At 36.4% G+C, this 26,174-nt stretch overlaps 1 protein-coding gene across 8 annotated transcripts in view; it reads right to left on the minus strand.

The window, feature by feature from the left end:
- ATXN2 (ataxin 2) overlaps positions 1-26,174 on the minus strand; it is a 116,312-nt gene that overhangs the window by 2,920 nt on the left and 87,218 nt on the right. For 5 of the 8 annotated variants that reach the window (XM_077875652.1, XM_077875644.1, XM_077875650.1 and 2 more), the window contains 7 exons: positions 25,286-25,438; positions 24,836-24,902; positions 11,332-11,516; positions 10,871-11,003; positions 7,322-7,375; positions 1,934-2,079; positions 983-1,210 (listed from right to left, as the gene is read on the minus strand). In XM_077875652.1, coding sequence (XP_077731778.1) covers positions 983-1,210; positions 1,934-2,079; positions 7,322-7,375; positions 10,871-11,003; positions 11,332-11,516; positions 24,836-24,902; positions 25,286-25,438 — 966 coding nt within the window. The remainder of the gene's footprint in view (positions 1-982; positions 1,211-1,933; positions 2,080-7,321; positions 7,376-10,870; positions 11,004-11,331; positions 11,517-24,835; positions 24,903-25,285; positions 25,439-26,174) is intronic. The other 3 variants (XM_077875645.1, XM_077875647.1, XM_077875648.1) reach the window with 3 other exon arrangements.

The following is a 26,174-nucleotide window of genomic DNA, read 5'->3' on the forward strand; positions in this document are numbered from 1 at the left end:
GCACTGTTCGACATGAAATGGAGTTCAGTGAGCAGTCTAGCTTAGACCTGCCTAAGAGAGTTCTGTTATGAAAGCAGCAAAAAGAGCCATCAAATACAGCCGATTCACCCATAACAGTTCCAGGGAGGGCCTCAAGGACAGTGTTAGAGCCCAACTTCAGTGCAGCTCTTTACTAAGATAATCCAACTTGGCCCTGGATTGCATTGGACTTTTGTCAGCAGCTGATGCAGCCAGCAACCACTGAGATGGCAACCACACCTTTCAACCATTAGAGGCTTACGCTGGAGGTGAGCTCCAAAATGCCTTCCAGGCTGCTCTTTAAGAAAAATGGGAACACCTGAGTTGCTTCCAGCTTCTAGTTACACTGCACCAATGTACAAGGCCAAGCCCTTTCAAGAAGTACAACATATGGTCAAAGCGGGTGTATCAAGAGGCAAGGAAAACAAGTGGAGAGATTTCTCTAGAACTCGTGTGACTAACATTCAAGCTGACAGGCTCAGGGCAGTCACCTCAGAGAGCTGAGAATTTGTGAAGGCCCAATCTCCCTGCCAGACTTCTGTTGTGTGTGTGTGTGTGTGTGTGTGTGTGTGTAGGGGGAAGGATGGGGAAGGAGGGAGGGAGAGGAAAAAAAAGAATATATATATTATGTATATACATATAGCAGTGAAGCTATATAAACATAGCAAAGCAGACACAGGAAGGAAAGGACTGGGTTGCATTCCAAAGTCAGAGATATTTTTAAGGTCTCAGATGGGAAACATTAAAAGACTGACCAATCAGCAACTTCACTGATCCCATTACAAAACCACACCAACATTCATTTAGGGCCAGATCACATGTATTTGAGGGGGAAAAGGGAGACAGGCAAATGGCATCACACACAGGGTTTCCTAGCTTGCAGAGCATCTGGCTCTTTGCTGCTTATCTGATAACCTTCATATTCTACTTGGTCTTCACAGAAAGTTGGCTAAAGATGGTTTACCTGAGGTACGTGGGCCATGTGGGGAGGATTGGTGTATGCCGGCTGAACATGAGAAGGATGGATTGTAAAGACGGTCTGTTGTGCTGTTGGGAAACTATTCTGTGGCGACTGCGTATTGGAGGCAGGGGTCATGGAAGGTGGGGTTGGTGCAAGCCCCGCGTGGTAAATGGCTGACTGCTGCTGTGGACTGGCCAGATGGAGAGCCTGAGCGGCCTGGTGCTGATGGTGCTGCAAAGCGACAAGAAAGAACTGAGACAACCATTTCTTGAATGAAAAGCAGTTAAGGTCACACACAGAGCTGAACTCCACATATGAAAACAGGCTCCCCTGGGCCCATCTAAAATGAGGAGCAGTGGCAAGTACCAGAGAATGTACAGGGTGGTAAGGGCAGGGCTGGTGGTTGCAAGCCCTCAATCAAGCAGAGGTAGAACAAGATCACTGCCCCAGGGAACTGAAAGATGTCAAAGAGACCCTTCATTGTCCTGTTAACAAACATGACTACAGAAGCTAACATGGGGAGAAAAACAAAACAAAAAAACCCCAAAACAACAAAAAAAACCAAAAACCAAACTCACTGTATAATTGTAAGGAATGAAATTAAAAAAAAAGAAAAGGTCCCGAATTCCTTATATAATGTTAAACTAGATTTTTTTCACTCAGTTATTTCTAAGACTTATCCAATCACCTCATTCTTAGCACATATCTTAATGTGACTTAAAAACGGTAACAACAACAACAACAAAAACCAACCAACCAAACAAACAAAAAAAACAGTAACAACAAAAACCAAATCCCAGGGACATAGAAGGCAGAGTTAGCTGTATGCTGGCTTCAGAAGGCAGGGATGTGAGGTGTTTTGATCACATGGTACCTAGCAGGATACTTAGCACTAGAAAATTCTCAGTAAATAGAATGAGGATACAATTCTACAAGACCTGAGTTTCTCCTTACCTGAACAGGACTGGGTGCAGGATGACTTCCACCATGTTGGCTTTGCTGCTGTCCGGTGGGGGTAGCTGAAGGCTGAGGATGTGGAGTATGTGGGTGCAGGGTAGCATTAGGGTGCGCATACTGCTGAGCAAGGGAGCCAGTGGAAACTGAAGTGAAAGAAAAAGGTGTGTGTACAATCGGCATGTAGGACTGTCCCAATTGCTCCTCTGTGCCTCATCAGCTGAGCTTTTATGATACACAGTGTGTAATTTATGGTTATACCAATCTCTATGTTTGACTCCATTTAAACCATCCATTTTCTTGAAAATCTAAGTGTGAAATCATTGCTTACCAGTCAGACTGGCATTTTATTTATATAACACAGCTATATACATTATTTTAAAATCTAATTAAGTTTACTCTTAAAACAGTCACTAGATTCTCCGGACTTAAAAGCATAAGCAGAAACAATTCTCTCTCTCACACACATACACACACCTCTCTTTAGCTCAAGGCCATCATCCGGCTAACCTCACCATGCTACTGCCCTGAAACAGGTGCAGTGTCCCATGGGCACTGACTGCATTGGGACCAGGGGAAAGGGTTGGGTAAAGGTATGTGGCAAGGTCAGGGCTCTATTTTCACAGACAAATGACCATAATCTACCTCAGCTGGTCACAGAAGTCACTTTGCCACTCAGTTCATTCACTGGACCCGCCCTACTCAAGACCTTTTCACCTTTAAGAAATTCAGTAGATAGAATTACCTAAACAAGGTAGAAAAAAATGAACTCCCTTCAAAGCATCCCAGCCTTTAGAAAGATTTTTACTAGCTAAAGTAACTTCAAAGGAAATATGATGGGCCACTCTATGTAAAAATGTGTTCATTAAGATAAGAAGTCAAAGCCAATTCTTAATAAATCTTAGCAAGGACCATACCTTGATACCAAACGGGAGATCAGGTGTAAATTCATTTATTCATGTATTCCCAAAACAGCAATTTGAGAATCAAAATCACAGTAAGATGAGTTCATTGCTTCCAGTGACTACTGACAGCACAAAGATACAAATCTAACCATGATGTGGCAAAGAGCTGAGCAGTGTTCTCAAAACACATCCCTAGCAACATATGACTTCCAGCCTTCTCTAAAATTCATCCCAAAATCCCAGAAAAGTGAAGCCTATATTCAGAAACAATTCCAAAATAGTTTCTCATGTTCTTTATAGGACATGTGAGCAAATATAGACAAACAGGGGACTGACAGGAAGAAACAAGCACTGCTTTGAGATCAGGAACTCTTAACTCCAGCAGTCTAACGGGCAAGACTACCAAGAGTCACCAGCATAGGTGATACCCAGCATGTCCCACAGAAATGTTATGCGGAGGGTTAGGCACATGAAGCAATTCTGCAATGCTTGACACTGTAGGGCCAAAGGCTACCAATATTCCAGCCTAACTCATTATCTCCAATTGTATATGTATTTTAAAATGTATACATATCTTTTTAAAGTAGGCTTTATGCCCAGCATGAGGCTTAAACTCACAACCCTAAGATCCAGAGTTGCACACTCTTCCAACTGAGCTAGCCAGGTGCCCCATACGTATATCTTTTAAAAGAGGGAAGGGCGAGGCAAAGAGTCAGTGCTAGGATCACCTGTGCATCCACTGCCAATGGCATAGCAGGCATTAATATTTGTTAATACCCAGATTAGATTAAACAAAACACTTTTGTTTATACATTGAAAAGGTCTCCCTAACTGTAAGAGTTAATACACATTGGAACATATTAACAAGAAAAATTGCGGCAAGATATTCTCTGGGTGTTTTTAGGAAGAACCCATGCCTGTCTTCTGGGAGCTGGGAAGAATAATGTGCTAATAATTGCTTTTCTTGAACTCCATGGTCCCCTGAGTCTATAAAGTCAGTGTCTTTCTTCTAATTCATTTGCTTACTAAGAGGCCATTCTTCACCATCATATTTATTAGGTTAACTTTCAGATGCCCCAAACTGTCTAGGCACTTGACTTGGTCTAAAAGACTTGACATAAATTTTGAGTCTGACTCTGCTCTTAATGAAAATCTTAAACTCATTTTTCAAATTTGTTTTTAAATAACTAAAATAATCACATGTAGCTAATTGGCTGCTGATTAGATAGCACAAGTTATCATCACAGAGAGTAGTTCTACTGGATTAAGTGATGTCTAGAGTCATTCATGCCCCCCGCCCCCCGGCCTTTTTTTAAAAGACCTCTCCACCCCCAACACAGGGCTCCAACTTTTGACCCTGAGATCAAGAGTCACATGCTCTACCAACCGAGCCAGCCAAACTTCTTAAATGTTTCATTTGTAACAATACTAAATCTGTCTAGTGGAAAGTAAGTCCTGAATCCCAAGTTCAATTTATGAGGTTTCATAAAGACAGAGTACGGAATCCCAGAGTTTCTATTTTTTAAACTTTATTCAAGAAATATTTGTACTTTTAATAACCTTCTAAGCAAAGTTAAGGAAACATAAATAAAAAAATAAACTAGCTGAGTGCTATATTATTAATTTTCTGACATAAAGACATTACACCTCACAAGGAGAACAATTATGCCCATGAAGTCTCATAATGAAGCGCTTCATTGATTAAAAAAGGTTAAAATCTTGAAATTTGGAAAAAAAAGATGAAATTTTTTGAAAGATGAAATATATGTTTTACATACATTTTTAAAAGGCATCTCTGTGATAGGAGTTTACCAACTTGATGGCTTTAAAATAGAGTATTCTAATTTGTATCTGACTTGCATTCATAGCACAAATACCTCAAAGTATCCAAACTGTATTCATTTACACAGGCTTTGGTTTTAAAAACTTCATCCTTTCCTAAACACCAACAAACTACAATGCATTATACGAAAAATCAAGCATATGTAAATATGCTTCATTAGCTGCAAATAAAAACTTTAGAAGGTTTAATTAGAAATATTTTCCTCTGTTTATCTTCTTGCTTAAAAGATATCTGCTCAGGGATCCCTGGGTGGCGCAGCGGTTTAGCGCCTGCCTTTGGCCCAGGGCGCGATCCTGGAGACCCGGGATCGAATCCCACATCGGGTTCCCGGTGCATGGAGCCTGCTTCTCCCTCTGCCTATGTCTCTGCCTCTCTCTCTCTCTGTGACTATCATAAATAAATAAATAAAATTATAAAAATATATATATATTTGCTCAGCAAGTACCTCAACCAGGAACTCTTTCCCCCCCTCAAATATGGAAACTGGAAAGCTAATTGGGAAAAATGTGAAATTGACATTTTAATTCAATACTTATATAACAAAAATACAGTTTGGTTCCCTGAATAGTCAGTTAAGAATGAGACAAAGAAAGGTGGGATAGGAGGAACATTAAAAGGCTGGGGCGGGGGGCTGGAAGGGAAGAGAGCCAAGAGAAAGGAACCAAGATAGAGTAAATGAGGAAAAAATCTACTAGAATCAGGGAAAGGGAGAAGGGAAGAGTGAAAGGCAATAAATGCTGGATTGAGCTGAGTCTATCATTTAACTGTTTTTATTATGTTATAATTATTTCATTAATTTAGCTAAAGATTCCAAAGGTTAAAAATAAAGTAAATTTTCTTCAAATTCAGATTTAGCTATTCATTGGTTAAACTTCTATCTTTAAATATTAAGTTGTCTTCATGAAACCTGGATGAATTCAGGTCAAAGTATTGCTTTTTGGGTTTTACCTGGTCCATAAGCTTCCTACTCATTGGGTTCCTTGATACAAATGTTTAAAAACTCTAAATGTGTAACTTCTTAAATCCCCATAACACTAACCACATTATAAAAATTGTTTCCTAAGCCATGATCTTACTGAAGCCAATTCAATCCACAAGGCTGTGTGTTTAATTTTTAACTAGGCTTTATCATTTTGACCTTGGATGCACAAGTCATGAGAGATCACCAGCACTGCAAAACTAACATGAAAACAAAATCTCCCAATTTGATGTTAAATCAGAAAAAAAGGAAGTAAAGGAAAACCGAACTCTTAAAGTGGAATAAATGGCAACAGAGACACAAACCATGACAAAAGGGCTTGTGGGGAGGGAGTGGTACAAAGCAGCAAATTAAATTACAAATAGCAGCCCCACTGTTAGCTTTTTTTAAAAACTAACACCCCCTTTTAGAGGAAGTTGTACTAAGGCAGTTAATACTTAGGTTTGATGATTAAAGACCTTTTAGCTACTTACCAGGAAACTCACTCCAAAATTACTATCAGAGACAGTAAGATGGTGAGGATAACTACATTTGAGACCTCAAATTGAGTACATAATAAAATTAATTACTGACACTGTCTTTTACATACTACATCACATACAAAGCTTCCCTTTAATAGTATAGATATACAGCAAGACTCCTTTTTAAAGAGCATCTATTAAAGGATTAAATTTGTTAACAATTCCTGGCACCAAATGAATAACATGTACACACTTATTTTTGGATACCAAGTCATGACGCAGTTAATGAAAACTTTTAAGTCAAAATGTTTTCTCAACTTTTAAAAAACTGGCAGTTAGTGGATTCAGACATTAAGTCTAACATAATCCAAAATTTAGTATCTAAAATCTTATTCCTTAATATCCCTTAGAATATAGTATTGCACATAAAGTGACTCACTGCTGGCATACATTTCTGAAGGACTTTTGCAAGTTAGTACCTTTCCTATCCAAATACCAAAAAGTCTATGACTAGCCTTTTTTTAAAAACTGCCCTAACAAAATAAAGACGACACACCTTTCATGTTCATTTCCAAAAGAGCCCTGCCTAGATTCTCCATTTAGGAGCCACTGTTTACCTTTTCAGTGGTGGTGAGAGGGGCCAGTGCTGCCAAACATAATCAAGCAGCTAGGTTGTGCTTTCCATGTGAAGCTCAAAAAGTCCTGGGGTGTCTACCACCTGAGTATTTTAAACCTCAGTCCATGCAAAGACTGAGAAGACAGAAATGTTTCTTCTCTAAATTTTCAGCACTATTCAATTAAAAAAAGCCTTGTAAGGATAATTTTCTTCTTACCAGGATACTGAAAAAGCCTAATGTTTTAAGCTTTTTATACTAAGTTTGTGGTTTGGTTAAAAAAAAAAAAAAAGGCCGTTCAGCAGAAGTTTCTCTGAACAAGGAAAATATTAGGCATTTCCAAAACAGTCACATGTTTGCTTGGTATGCAAAAATTAATTTCTGAAGCAACTCAATTTTTAATTAACTCCAGCTTTCTTAAGCTGGGTTATATTTCTTTAAAACTCTCAATTATTTACAAATATACATATTTTCAATGATTTTGTGGCACAAGGAAATATTGCTCAACAAGTCTACTCCCTTAACATGTATTCTTTAAAAAGTGTTTTACTGTTCAATTAAAATTAGTATAAAAAACCCAACTCACTGGCAAAGTAGAAAGAAGGGCTTGTCTCCTTGTTGTATGGTAATTTGGGACATGCTGAATTTGGGAAATAGAAAGGTAAATTAGCCTTTTGAGGTGTGCATTTTCCTAATTTTCTGGAAAGGTTGACATATTTAGTAATTTCTTTTTGTATTCATGCATAAATCATTTTTTTTATTTTACAAGAGATGACAAGCACTTTAAACATTGCTACAAAATTAAACAAAATAGGGCTGAACCAAAAGACATTTTTCTTCTGTATTGATGGGTCAAGTTCCACATGCTGACTTGCTTAAATGAAAGGAATAAAATCATTATCTAATCAAAAGACCAACATGGCATTCCACTAAATATAAATTCCACTGAATATAAATAATGCAACAAAATAAGAGAATATTTACCAAGTTTAATTCAAAAGACTCAAACAATTTTGTAAATCATTATTTTTAGAAACATAATAGTGGTAATATTAACCTGGGTATAATATCATTTCTTATTAAAATGTCTACATAAACAGGTGTGTGTGTGTCTGTGTGTGTGTGTTAAGTATATATGGAAGGATATGCACCAAAATGTTAACAGGTAGTTGTTAGGAGGAGGGATAGGTGCATTTTAAATCTTTTTGCCTACTGTATTTTCTAATTTATCTGCATTAAACTACCAAAAACAAACTCAAAAAGGATTCTGGACCTAACTCTTCTTGATGGTTTTAGTTAGTAGACAAAGTTTCATTACTACTATTTCTGAAAGGGAAAATACACCACTGCCATAAAACAAAATTAGGTGAATTAGAAGACCAAGAAACCGTAACTTCTTAGGAGGAAAGGAGTATAAGCAACGATTTAAGTTAGATTAAGGTCAAAGAGATGAAGTTTGTGATCAAAAGTCCTTTCTAAGATAGCTAGAAAGAGAATAAGGTCAACAACTACTTAGAATGTCTAATATTCCCTAATAATTTAGCCATTTGGTAATCCGTCAGCATATTTATATTAAATACACCACTTACAGTCTTCCATTTTGTATTCATTAGTGCCCTTTCTATTCTTTAAAAGACTTTTGCTATGGCCATAAAAATGAATAAATGACAAAAAGGTCACATGTAACTGTCGCCAACATCTAGGTGCATATTCTTTTGTTTGCATAAAAAGTTGAAAAAAAAGTTGAAAATATTTAGATAGAATGAAGCTTAAAAATAGACATAATTCATACTCAAAATACTTGGTTCCTTTATGAAATATAAACTGTTCAAGGGAAATGAGTGTAAAATTAGCATTTCTATGCAACAGATTTGTCTTAGCTTAAAATAATAATGTACTTTTAAAAATGTCTGTGTATCTGGCATAATTACGACTTGGAAGACCTAAAATAACTGAAATAAATTACTGAAGAATTAATGAACTTGCTTTACTAAATTATAACTTATGATGGGAAAGAATAAAATACTTCATTTCCTAGTGTTCTTTTTAGAGTATGAATATTCCAAACGAAAACCTTGAGTAACCAGCAACAATCATATCAAGTCCATAGCCTCACCCCAGCCTGCCCTCATCAACTGAGGTCAATTAAATACAATCTATGTAAATTGCAGGAGAGTAGTTCAGATTGGCTTAGCAACTTTCTACTGGCATTAAAGAACTAGTCTTAATGATTAGGTCATTCCCGATTTCACTGGATATTAGATCTAATGTTTCGTTTGCAATACTTCTGATTTACCCACATTTGAACGGACTTCAGGGTCCAAGGCCAACTACTTTTCAAATGGAAATGTTTTTGGGAGAGGAGTTATAAAACCATTAATGACTCAAATACAGTATTTACTATACAGGCTATTTCAAACCAATGGACATCCAACCAAAAGACAAAACCAGATGCTGGAAGTAAATGAACACACTGAGGAGAAAGATTCTTCTCAACATCACAGTATTATATTACTACAATGTCTCATAAGCATGGGCACACAAATAACTATTTTCCAAAAAGTTAATGGAAATTTTAGCCGAAAAAGTTTTAGATCTGGGGATCCCTGGGTGGCTCAGAGGTTTAGCGCCTGCCTTCAGCCCAGGGCGTGATCCTGGAGTCCCAGGACAGAGTCCCACATAAGGCTCCCTGCATGGAGCCTGCTTCTCCCTCTGCCTGTGTCTCTGCCTCTCTCTCTGTGTCTCTCATGAATAAATAAATAAAATCTTAGTCCTGGTTAAGACAAGCCAGTGACAGGTAACCATAACCAAACTCATAAGCCAAATCAGTCCGTTGGTATTATATTTCAATTACATTATGAATATGAATGGGTTTCTTATAAGAAAATTTCCCCAAATATGGCAATTACATTATTTTAATTTAAAGGGCATAATTCACAATAGAAAGTTTTAAGTGATAATGTGGAAAATAAAGATTTAGTTTTATAAAAGCAATGCCTTTAATTTTCTAACATTCCTATCATTGCAAACGTGTGCAGTAGGAGCATGCCTCCAGGAAGAAAGCACAAACAGTGGGTTATGGGTGACAAGGTTTACTGCTGCTGCCTAGATCCTATTCCTGTGAACCTACAAAATGTCATAAATTGCAGTCATTAAAAAAGTTTTAAAATATTTTTAAAAATGCAATGTCCACGTTATTACATGTAATTATAATTTCTTTGTCATAGTGGCATACTTTTCATTTGTATGAATAATCTTATTAAATTTCTCTTCTCCCACTCCAAAAAAAATTGAAATCTCAATGGGAAAACCTAAATGACAGTACAGGAATGCTCAGAAAGTTCAAAACAAAACTTACATTTTAGCAAAACTAGCACTAATTAAAGCTGTTTTTTGAAAAATATAATATAGGTCAACTCACTGATTCCATACTGTAAGATAAAAGTGGAAATCTTATTTTAAATTCTCAACATTGAAAACCGGATTATTTTAGTACTTTAGATAGCTGCTAAGTTGACCTGCACAAAGTTCTCCAGCCACAAAACTAAGATGGAGATTTTTGCCTATTTTTATTTTATGTATTATTTAATTATTTTATATAGGATAGTTCTCATTTTCATTTTACCACTGTTTATTATGATTATATTAGTGTGACTCCCGTCTAAAGCAATTTCTACCACTTAAAATACAGCATGAAGCAGAAACAAAGTAGCATTCATTTTAACAAACAGCAATAAAAATAAATGCCAATGATTGCCAGAGGAAGGAGTGAAGCAGAATGTTTTCTTGCTAGAGAGTGCTTTCACTAAGGCAAAACTTTCTTGCATGCCTTATAGGCAGGTCCTACCAAAAGGTTGTAATACTGGTGAGGAAGAAGAGGAAGATGCCTTTCTCCACAAATTACACTGTTACACAAATCATTCCATATCAGTTAAAGGGGAGACATTTGAAGACAAAAATTTCAGGAACAGAAGTCAAAATGATTTGCCAACTTAGAGAAATGGGTTCATCTTTTCTTTAGATTCTTGAACCTCAATGGTATAAAAGACTAAGTTATTCTTAAGGTTTCTTTTTAGAGCTTTAAAATAAATTACTAGTCACACACACTGAAAGAGACAAACAAAATGCTTCCTACCATACATCGCATGTGTCTGCTCATGAGCCCCGTACTGAGTTGCTGAAGAAGACACTAAACCAGGCTGGGCATGTGCTGGCGGTGCCATCATTCTAGCATTACCCTGTATTACAGGACTATAGACATGAGGATGCTGTGTTCAAACAAAAAATAAAGAAAATACATTAAAATATAGAATAGAGTCAAACAAATCTTTAGTCAGATGTCTTAACTCCATGCTTCCCAGGTTTACAGAAACAACTCTGAAAATCCTAAAACTGTTTTTGGCTATTTCCTTTAAATACTTACACTGATCAGCAATCTTCTTATACTAAAAAGGCCCTCAAATCCTTTGCTATCTACCTCACCACAACACAGAACACAAAATATAGAGGAAAAGTCTTTTACCATATTTAAAGTTAAAATTAAAAGTTATATTTAAATGGAACAAAAATAAAAGAATTAGGTCATATCGGCCTTACCTGAGACTGATAATGTGGCACATGCTGAACAAGAGGCTGATTTGGAAACTGCTGAGGACTATAGGCAACGTACTGTGTGGAATAAGCTGGTGGGGTGGCCACAATCGGCGGGCCTGCTGCTGAGGCAGGGTGCATCATGGCGCTCTGATGATGCTGCTCTTGCCGCTGTTGGGGCATATTTGGTACTGCAGAAAAGAGGACTTAATATTAGAAAATACCATCTCTTCAGAGTCAAACACATGAACATGGTCCACAAAACTCTACGTGATGTGACCCTCCTGCCGGCCCCTTCAATACCATGTTATACCACTCCCACCACCACCTTCAACCACTCTGGACTATTTTCCTAGCATATATGCTATTATTCCTCAGCCTCAAATACTGACTCTCAACTCTCGGCTTGGACAACTCTGACTCATCCTTCAGGTGTCAGTCTAAAAGCAACTTCCTCAAAGAGACTCTCTCTAATGATCCCCAGATTTGATAAAATCCCTGTAAATAGACTCTTACAGCACTATGAAAAGTTTCCTTCATATTACTGTCCAGATCATCTGTTTCATACACCTAATTATGTCACTTGCTACAGAAGGGTATTAGAGTTAACCTAATTATGTCACTTGCTACAGAAGGGTATTAGAGTTATTCAAAGAAAAACAACAGTACAAGAAAAAAAGTCAAAACAGACTCAACACTAAGCTTAACTCTATCTTAATTTCCCAGCCCTGAATTCTTACACAATTTCTTGCTCTTTCTCAAAAAAATAGCATCATGTGCTATCATGTATCACGTTTCTTAATAGTTCTTTTAAAAATTTACTCTATGTCTTTTATTAATTTTTAAAAGATTTTATTTATTTGAGACAGAGTGAGTGAGCAGGGGAAGGCGCAGGAGGAGAGGGAAAAGCAGACTCCTTGCTAAGCAGGGAGCCCCACCCTAGGCTTGATCTCAGGACCTGAGATCATGACCTTAGCCAAAGGCAGATGCCCAAGCAAGTGAACCACCCAGGGGTCCCTACATGTCTTTTATTATTCCACAGAGATTTCTGTCTCATGGTACTTCCTGTGTTAAAATTCTAATTAAGAATTCAGCTCAACTTGGGCATCTGGCTAGCCAGGTCAGTAGAGGATACAATTCTCATTCTTGGGGTATGAATTTGAGCCCCACACATTGGGTATATAGATTACTTTAAAAAAAAATTCAGTTCAGCTGTCATCTCTTCTGTAATATCTTTCCTAGTTCCCCCAAAAGAGTTATAGCTGCATGCTCTGTGTACCCTTCTCCTCACATGTCTATTCTAGCACTGATGTTGTCTGTCATGGATATGTGGTGTGATGTTAAGAGCCACTTGAGGGAAGGAATCATAAATCACTGCTTTCAACAAGGTAGGAGGCACAAAGAATGTATTAACTTGGCATGTTCATGAAGTCATCAGAACTGATTTACAAGTAATTATTAGTTTAGAGACAGAATTTATTTTTAAATATTTGAATATTCTTGCTAAAAATTTAATGACTATTGCTGAAATTTAGGAAAGCTAGTAGCTTATACAGTGTTTTATCTATTTAGAAGAGCAAACTTGAAAATGGAAGAAACATGTATACAGTAATGTTTTTCTGAATTTGATCTTGAGTCCACATATTGAAAAAGCAATTCCTTTTAGTAAAGAAAAGCCACCCCCTAAATAAATAAATAAATAAATAAATAAATAAATAAATAAATAAATAAATAAATAAAAGAAACGCCACCCCAACTCCTATAACATTTTTAACAAATGAAATTTTGTCTAATTAAGTTCACTAACTGAGCTTAACCTTTTCACTATCTGATACTTGATTATAACCCTCATATATTTAAAAAATTAAAAAAGCCAGTCAAGTGTACAATCATTTTTAAAATTAAAATCCTAGTTATACACACAGAATATGCTTGAATACAATTTTAAAACATAAAAAAATTTCAACAATACAAAACAAAACCCTTCCTCTCACCATTTGTATACAATTTTTTTCACTAAGAGCAACCACTGTGTGTGGCATTCTAGATTATTTCCTAGATATTGGCACACATGCATATGTATTTATACAGACATATACTTGGGTTTTATGGTGTTTTTTTTTTTCCTTAAATGGAATCTACCTTAATATTAAACTATAATTTAGATGGACCATAGTTTAAGCCATTTCCTTATGTCCAGTTGTTTTCAACTGAGAGCAATTTTGTCTTTCATGAGACACTTGGCAATATCTGGAGACATTTTGGTTGTCACAACTGAGAAAAGGGAAAGTACTGCTAGTATCTAATGGGTTAAGTCTAGGTACAAATAAACCAAAAATATCTGTCCTAAAATGTCAACAGTGCCAAGGCTAAGAAATTCTGCTTTATGTTAATTAAGTTCTTAACTTTGGCATATTCTTAAACACAACACAATTTTTCTCACAGGTTGCAAAAAACATTGCATTTGTACCAAGAAGACAAAGTGGTTATGTGTAAAGGCCTTAGCATCATGCAGGAAAGATAGGCCTTATATAATCCATGACTTCATTTGAGAAGGAAGTCCTATTACTTGACTGATAATATAGCAGGATACAAAATTAACATAAAGACAGGCTTCATAAACTTACTTCATAAGCTACTACTCAGATGATGCTGTGGAAAACACCCTGGTTTACAGTAACAACATGAAAAGAAAATATCTTTTAAAACCGAAAAAACACAAAATCTTTTAAGACAAACTTTTAAAAAATCACTAAGGATACAGTAATAGCTTTAAAGAAGCAGAAAAGCCTAATTATTCTCCCATAGGATGACAAATAAGAAGATAGCAATTTTTCCTTAATTTATAAATTTAATGTGATCCCAATAAAAATGCCAATCGGCAAACTGAATGTTAAAAACCATGAGTTCATACTGACAGAACAACAAAACCTGTCATCTGTCAACCTTTAGAGGTTAGTAGGAAATCAACTCATTATTTTGAGAACTTTCTTGAAATCATGGCATCTTAATTGCACAAACTATACCTCACAGTAACCAGTTTGACAAGGTAAAGTTTTTCTTTATAGAAATATCCCACCTAATAATTGAAGAAAGGATGACAGAAGGAGAATGTCACCATTTTGTAACCCTTAATGAAATGATGGATCTAGGTCTAGACAATGATGGTCAGTGGCTGCTAAAACAGAGAAGAGCTAGTAGGAAATATTATCCTGGATAAAGCTATCCTACCATCATAAAAAAGAGAGATGATATTATGTGACTCCTAATGATAGTACACACTTCACTAAAACATATTAGATTAAGTTTAAAAAAACTACAACTTGATCTTATGAAGCCTCTCTAGATACCTATTATCAGTTTATAAGGATTAAAGAGAACAGAGGGTCACTTTAAACAACACCACAGAGATGCAATCCCTGAAATTCAAATTGTAGGAAAGAACACAGGACAAAGAAGCTGGATTTAAGTAAAATGTAAAGAGGGGGAAAAAAAAAAACTAAAGGGAAAACTTTAAGAGAGACATCATTAAGAGAGATACATCAATCAAATAAAAAGTGGATTTTGGATGATGGCTAGCCATCATCTGAGCTTTCAGTGAGTTGTAATCACTGATTTCATATATACCTATGTGTGTGTGTATACACACACACACATATATAGTAACATAAAAGTTTGAAATAATTAAATGTGACAGAGACAAATGCTGAGCAAATGCTGTTGGAAAACTGGTGCCAAAAGACTTGCTTGAAACTGGACTGCCACAAACTTGTGCTTTGTAAAAAAAAAAGGGGGGGGGGCAGTATCTGCAGAGTATAATACAAGGAAGTATGCCTGTACCTAACACTCTAAGATAATGCTTCACCCTAAGAACAGGAGCAATGTAAGGGTCACATCACTTAGAAGACTTCGCCAGCGCAATGAAGAAAAAGATATAGTGATTGGATTATGATGATGTACACAGAAAACTCTTAGTCTAAAAGAAGCTACTAGAAACAGTATGTTTAGGAAAGTGGTAAGACACAAGTCAGTTTTTAAAAAATCAAGTGTATCTGTACACTTGGTAAACAGTGTTAAACCATTTTAAAATACTGAAAGAACAGCATAAAAATATGAATACTGATAAATTTAAGAAAATATATGCAAAACTTATACAATGAAAAAACTAGGAAACACTGGTGAAACTGAAGATTTAAGATATACTATGTTTCTGAATTGAAAAATTCAATATTATTCAAGGGGTTACAATTCCCCCCCAAACTGATCTTCAGATACAATATATAATCCCAAGCTGATTCTAAAATTTATTTGATAATGTAAGGGCACCTGGCTGGCTCAGCTGGAGCAGCATGCAACTCTTGATCTTGGGGTTGTGAGTTTGAGTCCCATGTTGGGTGTAGAGATTACTTAAAAAAATAAAATCTTCAAAAATAAGTAAAATAGGGCAGCCCTGGTGGCTTGGCGGTTTAGCGCTGCCTTCAGCCCAGGGTGTCCTCCTGGAGACCCGGGATCAAGTCCCACGTCGGGCTCCCTACATGGAGCCTACTTCTCCCTCTGCCTGTGTCTCTGCCTCTCTCTCTCTCTCTCTCTCTCTCTCTCTCTCTCTCTGTGTCTCTCTTGAATAAATAAGATCTTAAAAAAAATCAGTAAAATAAAATTTATTATAAATAACAGCGTTCAATAAAGTACTAGCATGAGGATACAGACACAGATCAATACAACAAAACAGTTCAGGCAGGAACAGACCACATATGTATGGTCAACTGAATTCTGTTAAGATGCCAAGATAATTTAATAGATAAAACAGAGGCTGGTCCTGAGAAAACTGTATGTGTGTGTGCATACATATATGGGAAAAAATGAACCTCAACATTAACCTCATGCCCTACACAAAAATTAATTTCAGATCATAAAAGATAAACCTTATACTAAATTTCAAGAAGTAAATATAAAAATATTCACAATCTAAAAAAAAAATATTCACAATCTAAAGCAGGCAAAGAAATGAGTGACAAGAGAAGAATCTGATTAAATAGGACTTCATCAAATTTACCACCACCAGCTCTTCAAATAAAAACCTGATTAAGAGCAAGCCAAAGACTGGGAGAAAAATATTCATAATACCTACTTCAGATAAAAAGACATATCCAAAATAGATTAAAATAACTGTTATAATTAATAGTAGAAAAAGACACCTAATGTAAACAAAGGGAAAAGATTTGAATAAACACTTTACAAAAGAAAACTGATGGCTAATTAATGCATGAATAAATGCCCATGATCAATAATCATCAGGGTAATGTACATATAAGGCATAACAACACACCCAACAGACTGGCCAAAATTAAAAAGACAAGTAATACTAAGTGTTGACAAGGATGCAGAGTATTTATAACTCTCAAACGTAGTTGATCAGTTGGAATGTAAACTGATACGATCACTTTGGAAAACAATTTGTCAGTTTCTTATTAATTTAAAACTGCACTTACCATACAACTCAAAAACTCCCACTCTAGGTGTTTACCCAAGAGAAATGAAACAAACACGTGTACACAAATGCTCTTATAGCATATATATTCATTAATAGTCAAAAACTGGAAATAACCAAAATACTCATCAAACCTGTAACACGTAAACTTAATTATAGTTTAATCATAAAGATGGAATGCTACTGAGCAATAAAAAAGAAACTGATACAGGTGACACCATTAAATATTCTCAAATTATTATGCTGCTTTAAACCAGACACACACAAAAAAAACATATACTATATGATTCCTTTATAAAAAATTCTAGAAAAGTCAAATGTCAAATCTAATGTATAATAAGAAAAAGCAGATCAATGGTTACCTGAAGCCAGGGGTAGGTGACTAGAGTTTGACAAAGAAGAGGCACAAAGCACAATCTACATCTTGGTTAATGAGGCAATAACAAGAGTAAATACACTTGTTAAAACTTACCAAAACATACACTTAAAAGGAATACATTTTACTGTACGCAAATTATAGAAAATAACTAATTTTAAAATTTCTGGATGCCATTTGGAGTAAGATTAACTAGATTCATCACACAATGTGTGCAAGATAATTTCCAAATGGATCAGAGATTAAATAATGTTAAAGAAAAAGGAACTATACACATTCTGAAAGGAAAGCCATATGAATTTCTTTACTACACAAGTGGGAAAAATATTAAAAACAATAAAAACAAAAATAAATTGAACTTCCATCAATATTAAAAACTCTGTGCTGCAAAGGACACTGTGAAGCAAGTAAAAAGATACCTTTGCAAATGGAAGAAAGTATTTGTAAATCCTATATCTGATGAAGGATTTATATACGGAATACATAAAGAACTCCTACAATTCAATTATTAAAAGACAAATAATCAAGTTAAAAATATGTCAAGGGTGTCTGGCTGCCTTACGTCAGGTGTCCAACTCTGTTATGATCTCAGGCTGTGAGATAGAGTCCCATGTTGAGGTTCTGGGCTTGGTGGGGCGTCTGGTTGAGATTCTCTCTTTAACCCTCTCCCTTTCCCCTTTAACCCTCTCTCTTTCCCTCTCCCCCACCTTGCATGCATGCATGCTATGTACACTCTTTAAACTACATAAATAAATTAGGTCACATATTTGAATAGACATTTCTCTGAAGACATGCAAATAGTTGATAAGCAGACAGAGAGATGCTCAACACCATCAGTTTTTAGGGAAATACAAATCAAAACCATAATGAGATACTAATTTATTAAACAGTGAGACAGATATAACCAAAAAGACAATAGTAAGTACTGACAAGAATGTGGAGAAATTGGGACCCCTGTACACTACTGGTAGAAATATAAAATGATATAGCTACTTGAAAAACAGTGTGGCAATTTCGATATAGTAATTTCACTCCAAGAGAAATGAAAATGCAAGTCCACACAACTCGTACACAAATGTTCACAGCATGTTTCATTAACAATCATAAAGGGGGAACAACTCAACGAGGCATCAACTAATAAATGGATAAATGTGGTATGCCCATATAATGGAGTATTATGCATCCACAAAAATGAAAGAAATACTAATAAATGCTCCAATATGGATGAATCTTGAAAACATTATACTATGTGAAAGAAGCAAGTTGCAAAGACTACATACAGCATGATTTCACTTATAAAATAGCCAGAAAAGGTAAATCTATAGAGAAAGAAAGCAGATTAGTATGCCTAAGGTGCAAAGAGTGTATATGCATGGGAAGGGGCAAGATTTTTTTCTTTTTCTTTTCCCTTTTGTCCCCCACAAAGATTTTATTTATTTATTCATGAGAGACACAGAGAGACAGAGATACAGGCAGAGGGAGAAGCAGGCTCCATGCAGGGAATCCGATGTGGGACTCGATCCCAGGTCTCCAGGATCATGCCCTGGACTGAAGGCGGCGCTAAACCGCTGAGCCACCCGGGCTGCCCCGTTTTCCCTTTTCTTTTCTTTTGAGAGACAGTATACACACAAGTGTGTGCACACAAAGGCAGGGAGGAGAAGAGAGAAAATATCATGCAGGCTCCAAGCCCAGCACAGAGGCTGATGCAAGGCTCAATCTCACAATGCTGAGATCATGACCTAAGCCAGTATGAAAAGTCTGACACTTAACCAGATGAACCACCCAGGTGCCACAAAGATATATAGGATTTCTTATTAGAGTGATAAAAATATTGTGGGTTTTAAGATTTTATTTATTCATTCATGAGAGACACAGAGAGAGAGGCAGAGACACAGGCAGAGGGAGAAGCAGGCTCCCTGTGGGGAGCCCGATACGGAACTCGATCCCAGGACTCCAGGATCACGCCCCGAGCCGAAGGCAGATGCTCAACCACTGAACCACCCAGTCGTTTGAACCCCCCAACCTTTTTTAAAGAAGTAAACTTCATATCCAATATGGGGCTCAAACTCACAATCTAAAGATCAAGAGTTGCATGCTCTACCAAATGAGTCAGCCAGGTGTCCCAAAAATATTTTAAAATGGACCATGGTAATGACTAGACAACTCTGATACATTAAAAACCACTGAACTGTACACGTCAGTGGGATGAATTTTATGACATGTGAATTCTTATCTCAAAAACGCTATTTTTAAAATATATTGTATATTTGTAAAAAAAATGAATATTCACAAAAATAATCATTATAAGGATAAACAGAAAATTATTACTTTTTAAAGATTTTATTTATTTATTCATGAGAGACACACAGAAAGAGAGAGAGAGAGAGAGAGAGAGAGGGAGGGAGGCAGAGACACAGGCAGAGGGAGAAGCAGGCTCCATGCAGGGAGCCCGACGTGGGACTTGATCCCAGGTCTCCAGGATCAGGCCCTGAGCTGAAAGCAGCACTAAACCGCTGAGCTGCCCCAGAAAATTATTTTTTAAATAATTTATTTATTCATAAGATACACAGAGGGGAGAGGCAGAGACATAGGCAGAGGGAGAAACAGGTTCCCCGCAGAGAGCCTAATGCAGGACTCAATCCCAGGACCCTAGAAGCACAACCTGAGTCAAAGGCAGACAGATGCTCAACCAGTGAGCCACCCAGGTACCCCCAGAAAATAATTTAAAATGATCATCTGCTGATGATAAAAGGGATGATCCACTGACTAGGATGGAAGTGATGAGGTAACATACAAGTGGAAGAGACTGGGTTGGAAGTAAGACTTCTCTGAATGGCCCCTTTATGTAATTTCCACGTTGAAATTTTATAAATATTTTGCAGTTAAAAATACAATTAACACAATAAAAAAGCTACCCATAACAAATGAAAACAAATCCAATCAGACTAGTCTACCTATATATCAAATCACCAACCTAACCTAGTAACTACAGAAGACAGTATTTTGGAAATAACAAGGATATTAAAAACTTCTCACTCTGAAAACTGGCACTTAAAGAATTCTAAATGAAACAGATACTAAGGAAAACTAGTACTGCAAATAAATACTAAATTTTATTCTGTAGTATAACAATTAGACAAACATTTAAAAAATACTTTATATACATTATAGCAAAATGTAAATAAGCCCACCTCTAAGTTCGGTCCCTATGATCCTGTCTCCTGGTATCTACATGGTTGTATAGTCCCCTCCCACTATACCAGGTTTGTTTTGTGTGATCTATAGCACATTGTAGAAGCTATATCGCTTCCAAGGTTATATTGTAAAACACATTGCAGCTTCCATTTAGATGGAGAAGCCAGATGCCATGTTATGACCAGCACTATCTTGTCAATAGCTCTGAATCTGGAGGCAGATCCTCCAGCCCCATTTAACCACCCTTCAGATACTACAGTTCTAACCAACATGCTGGCTGCAACTTCATAAGAGACTGAGGCAGAACCACCCAGTTAAGCCATTCCTGAATTTCTGACCCCCAGAAACTGTGAAATAATTTGTATTTGTTGTTTTAGGCAGCGAAGCTCTGTGGTAATTTGTTAAAAGATAATACAGGGACGTCTGGGTAGCTTAGTCAGTTATGCATCAGACTCCTGGTTTCAGCTCAGGTCATGAACTCTGGGTAGTGAGACTGAGCCCCTAGTTGGGCTCTGCATTGAGCAGGAAGTCGGCTTGAGATTCTCTCCCTCTGCACCTCTTTTTCTCTCTCTCTAATAAATAAATAAAATATTTTTTTAAAGGATAAATAGTAACTGTATTTATCCAAGTTACTATTTTTACAAGGTTTTCAATGGAAAAGAAAAAGAGATGCAAGCAAAAAGTCACTGTAAAAATCTTGTAATGTTAACTTGAATTGGATATATCAGTATGAATTTCCTAATTTTGTGCCCTGAAGAAGCCAAGATCCAGTAACTTAACAGTATATTTAATGACCTGAAAATGGTTTGTAAATACTATTTCCCCCCAAAAGAATCAGGGTTCCTTGAAGTAATGTGGATTTAGGTCTGAGTTTAGAAAAACATTAGCCTGAGACATCTTATTTACAACAGAAACTAAGGAAGCTATCAAAGACAAATGAGTAGGGGGTGCCTGGGTGGTTCAGTTTGTTAAGCGTCTGATTTCGGCTCGGGTCATGACCCCAGGGTCCTGGGATTGAACCACATGTCAGGCTCCCAGCTCAGTGAGGAGTCTGCTTCTTCCTCTCTTCTGCCCCTCCTGTGTGCTCTAATAAATGAATAAAATCTTAAAAAAAAAAGAAAAGAAAACAAGCGAGTAGTAAAAGGACACAGTCCTTTCAACCAACTTGAAATGACTGGGAGTGATAAAAGATGGGACAATAGGAGCAGCAAAGAGAGTAACTGACTAAAACACAATGAATATATAATCGCATATGAAAATCCATACATTCATAATACTTAAAAAAGAAGGGGATGAGAATCACATCCTTCAAAACAAATTCATTAGAACACTACTGAAAAGTGTCAAAGACATCAACTCTTCACTGAAAACTGATACTTAAGGCAATTTTAAGCACTTAAATTTAAGCATTTATCCTAACTTTCCTGTACCAGTTATTTCAAGATAACTATATATATGGCCCTAGTTGAAAAGAACAGTCCCTTATAGGATTATTCTAGCTAATAAACAGAAAAATGCCAGGAATTCAGAAATCACAGTTTTTGAACTCCTAATTGCAATGATTTTCAAAGTATGATCGCAGACCATCAGCTTTACTAAGGAACTGGTTTTATAAATTGCATATATACCTAAAACCTACTGAATTGGAAACTCTCAGGCTAGACGGGGCAATCTGTGTTTTTTAACAAAATGGCCAAGTGATTTTGATACACACTAAAATTTGAGAACCAGAGCCCTAACAAATTATATGGAAGAGTGACAGAAAACTTTACATCGGGGGTGGAGGGGGGTTGGGGGGAAATTGAGCTATCACCACCTGAGCTCTTAATTTTACCAATACTCAAAGTAGGACCAGATATCGTACACCTCCTGAATGATCCAATATAAAGCACTCACAATCATGTATTATTTTATTCTTACATTTCTCCCTCCTCCCAAATTAAACCTGAATGTAATCAATGATATCACAAGAAGTAAAGAAACAATCTAGAATATGGGACATTCCTACCTAACTGGTTTCTGCCACAAAGTAATAAATAACAGAGGAAAAAGCAGCAGGGGAATTATAGATATGTAATTAAATGTAATAATGTACTGATCTTATTACTTTGATATATATTCCAAAAAAACCAACTGTAAAAAATATATTCTTTTTTCAAAAAACAGATTTTATTTATTTATTTGAAAGTACGAGAGAGCACAACAAGCGAGGGAAGAGCAGAGGGAGAGGAAGAAGCAAGAACCCCTATTCCCCCCAAGTAGCAAGCCAGACATTGGATTTGATCTTAGGACCCCAGATCATGAGCTGGGCGAAGGCAGGGACATCCAAATGAATAAGCCACCTAGGTGCCCCTATAAAAATATATTCGTGACTCAATCAAGGTTATATGCTTATGGTGATTATTAGATAAAAAGGGATTACTATTTTATAAAGTGTGATAATAGACCTCTGGCTATCTAAGAAAAATGTCCATACTCAAAGAGATACACACTAAGTATGCAGAAATAAAATGGCATGATGTCTGGGATTTACTTTAAATACTTCAGCAAAGGAACAAAGCACTCCTCAAGTAAATATGACAAAATCTTGATAATCACCAAATCTGAATTATGGACAAAGCAATTATCTCATCATTTTGCACCTTCTTAGCACAGCACATGTTTAGAGCTGCTGTTCTCTGCAATGTGCCTGCTCTACCTTCCAGGAAATGGCTCTATAACATTAGATTAAGGGTTCCTCAGAGAGTGTAACTTCTGTCTATGGAAATGACAGTGCTGCCTGAAGTTAAAGTGCCTCTCACATAAGAGTCATGTGTTTGCTTTCACTGCAGTTATCTTTTTTTTTAACATAGCATAACATTGCACTGTTTTAACCATTCATTAAAGTATCAAACCAGGTAGTAATATAGAAACACCTTAATAATTAACCTCATTCAAAATGGCACTAAAAAAAACTTTTTTCCACCTGAACTTTTTTAGGCCCAAAGAAGATGATTAATCCTAAAGTTAGATAAAATTAAAAAATTTTTTAAAGATTATTTATTCATGAGAGACAGAAAGAGAGAGAGAGAAAGAGGCAGAAACACAGGCAGAGGGAGAAGCAGGCTCCATGCAGGGAGCCCGACGTGGGACTCGATCCTGGGACTCCAGGATCAAGCCCTGGGCCAAAGGCAGGCGCCAAACCGCTGAGCCACCCAGGGATCCCCCCATAAATTTAAATTATTGAAGCTACGGTTCTTTCAGCAGGCTCCATATTCAAAGGCAAGAGAATACCATACTTGTTTAAAAAAAAATTAAGAATTTTAATTATTAACATCCACAAAATGACAAATATTGAGGAAAGTTTAATGATTTAAGAAGTGAAAGTTTTAGGTATTATTGGGCACTGAGAAGTATCTTTTTATTTATTTATTTAGAAGTATTTTTTAATATAAATCATTCTACTTTCTATAGTTTCTCAATAAAATGATAGCAATTAACAGCTCTCTACCTAGACAGTGAAAAAGGACACCCTTTGGCATTTGCCCACATTAAAAGATTTCCCTTTAAGATCAGTATGTGTTTTTTTTTTTTCCATGAAGGCTGTTTAATCACACAAATCTAGAATACTAAATCACACAACATTCTCACTTTATTTAAAGACTGATTTATTAATTTGAGGGTAGGGAGGGGCAACGGAAGACAGAAAGAGAATCCTAAGCAGACTCTGCATGAAGCCTGATGCAGGGATTGATCTCATGACCCTGAGATCATGGCCCCACCCAGAGTCGGGCACTTAACTGACTGGGCACCCCACAACATTTTCATTTTAAAGATGAAGAAACATCTCTCTACTATAAAGATTTTGATGGTGTCTGAAGTGAGCTACTCCTCAGCTCAAAAAGAAATTCTTGATTGAGATGGGGGGATTGTATGTTAGTATAAAATAAAAAGATCAACAACCTGGTAAATTAATTTAGCAAACACTTTTTTCAAATTTAACAATGAAAACTTCAACAATCATTCTTTTTGAAGAGGATCTTAAACAATCACAACTGATGAGCGTATCTTTTCCCCAGGTTTTCTTCTTATAAAAACATCTAAGGGGCACCTGAGTAGCATACTCGGTTGAGTGTCCAACTCTTGGTTTTGGCTCAGGTCAGGATCTTAGGGTTGTAAGATGGGAGTCCTGTGTTGGGCTCTGCCCTCAATACAGAATCTGCTTGAGTTTCTCTTTCCTTCTGCCCCTCCCTTCTCTTTTTCTCTCAAATAAATGAATAAATCTTTAAAAAAAAAAAAAAAAAAAAAAAAAAAGCGCATCCGAATACCTTATGTAATGCTGGGTATCACAAGTCAATGCACAGGCTCATCAAAAGTCAAAGGCGAACTATAAATACTTATTCATTATAAATTAGTTACTTAATTTATGCAGCATGCAGACTACAAGCAAACACAGGCAGGATTATTCTCACCTTTACCTGCTCTATATGTCTTGGCTTGATTCACCGGCATGGGCGTCATAGGTATAGGGTATAAAGGCTTGAGAGAATTAAAAAAAAAAAATGAAGATTAGGCTTTTCAGATAATAAGAATGTACTTTACTATTTTCTCTTAGTTGTACATTACTAGAGAGCTAGCTCTGAGGTTTCCTGATTCTCTAGGAGTCATTAGAAAATAAAATCACACCCACATCTAAAAGGACAAACCCCAAACTGCAGTAAATCTAAACCATCTTTCTTTCTCACCAGAAAATATTCTCAGATTTAAGTTTTTATACTAACAACATACCATGCTATTGCATGCCTTCTTCTTTTAAATATTTTTGTTTTGCCATTACTGCCTCAAGTCACTACCGATAGAGTGCTTGGTGACAAATACAAATAACGAAGGAGAGTAAATGAACATCAAATTCTAGGACTTACTTGCACGCCTGGGCTCACTGGGACTGGATACATCATATTTGGTGCAAAACAAACAGGCTGAGTATAAACTGGAGCTGGCTGCTGATGGCCCACCATAGATGGGCTAGGTTGTGCTTGAGGACGAGGTGAAGTTGGGGTGGTAGAAGGCTTTGGCTACAAAAATAAAAATCTACTATCTTAAGGTGAAAAGCTAACTATTATTGCCATCTGTAAACTGATCTTCCCCATTTTTCTGAGTTCTATTTGTTTCTAATTACTCCCTTTTAGTGAAAAACAAAAACAAAAAAACTTTTAGAAAATAAATTTTCATGTTTCAAATAAAAGGAAAAACAGAAAGTTAAACTTGCCAATTAATGTATTACATTATATTGCCAACTTATCAATAATACTTTAAAAATAGGGATGCCTGGGTGGCTCAGCAGCTGAGCATTTGCCTTTGGCTCAGGGTGTGCTCCTGGTGTCCCGGGTTCGAGTCCCACATCAGGATTCATGCATGGAGCCTGCTTCTCCCTCTGCCTTTGTCTCTGCCTCTCTCTCTCTCTCTCTCTCTGTCTCTCATGAATAAATAAATAAAAATCTTAAAAAAAATACTTTAAAAATAGTTGTGATTTTTAAGGAATTGGAGAGTGTTATTAAAAAATAAACAAATATCTTCTAACAAATCCAGTAGAAAAAAAATTATCTAAAACCGGAGGTTCTAGCTAGCCAGGCAGTCAAAAAAGATGCAAAGATTTACCCCAGATCACATCTAATTGACAAAATAAAACAAGAATCTTTTCAAAACTATTCATGAATTGACCATGTAAGAAAAAAGAACTTAAACCACAAGTTGTTTCAGCATCCTATAAGTGAATTTAGAAACAGGTATGGAGAAAATACTACTACCAAT

This window comes from Canis aureus, chromosome 27 (genome assembly GCF_053574225.1).
Source record: "Canis aureus isolate CA01 chromosome 27, VMU_Caureus_v.1.0, whole genome shotgun sequence".
NCBI lineage: Eukaryota > Metazoa > Chordata > Mammalia > Carnivora > Canidae > Canis > Canis aureus.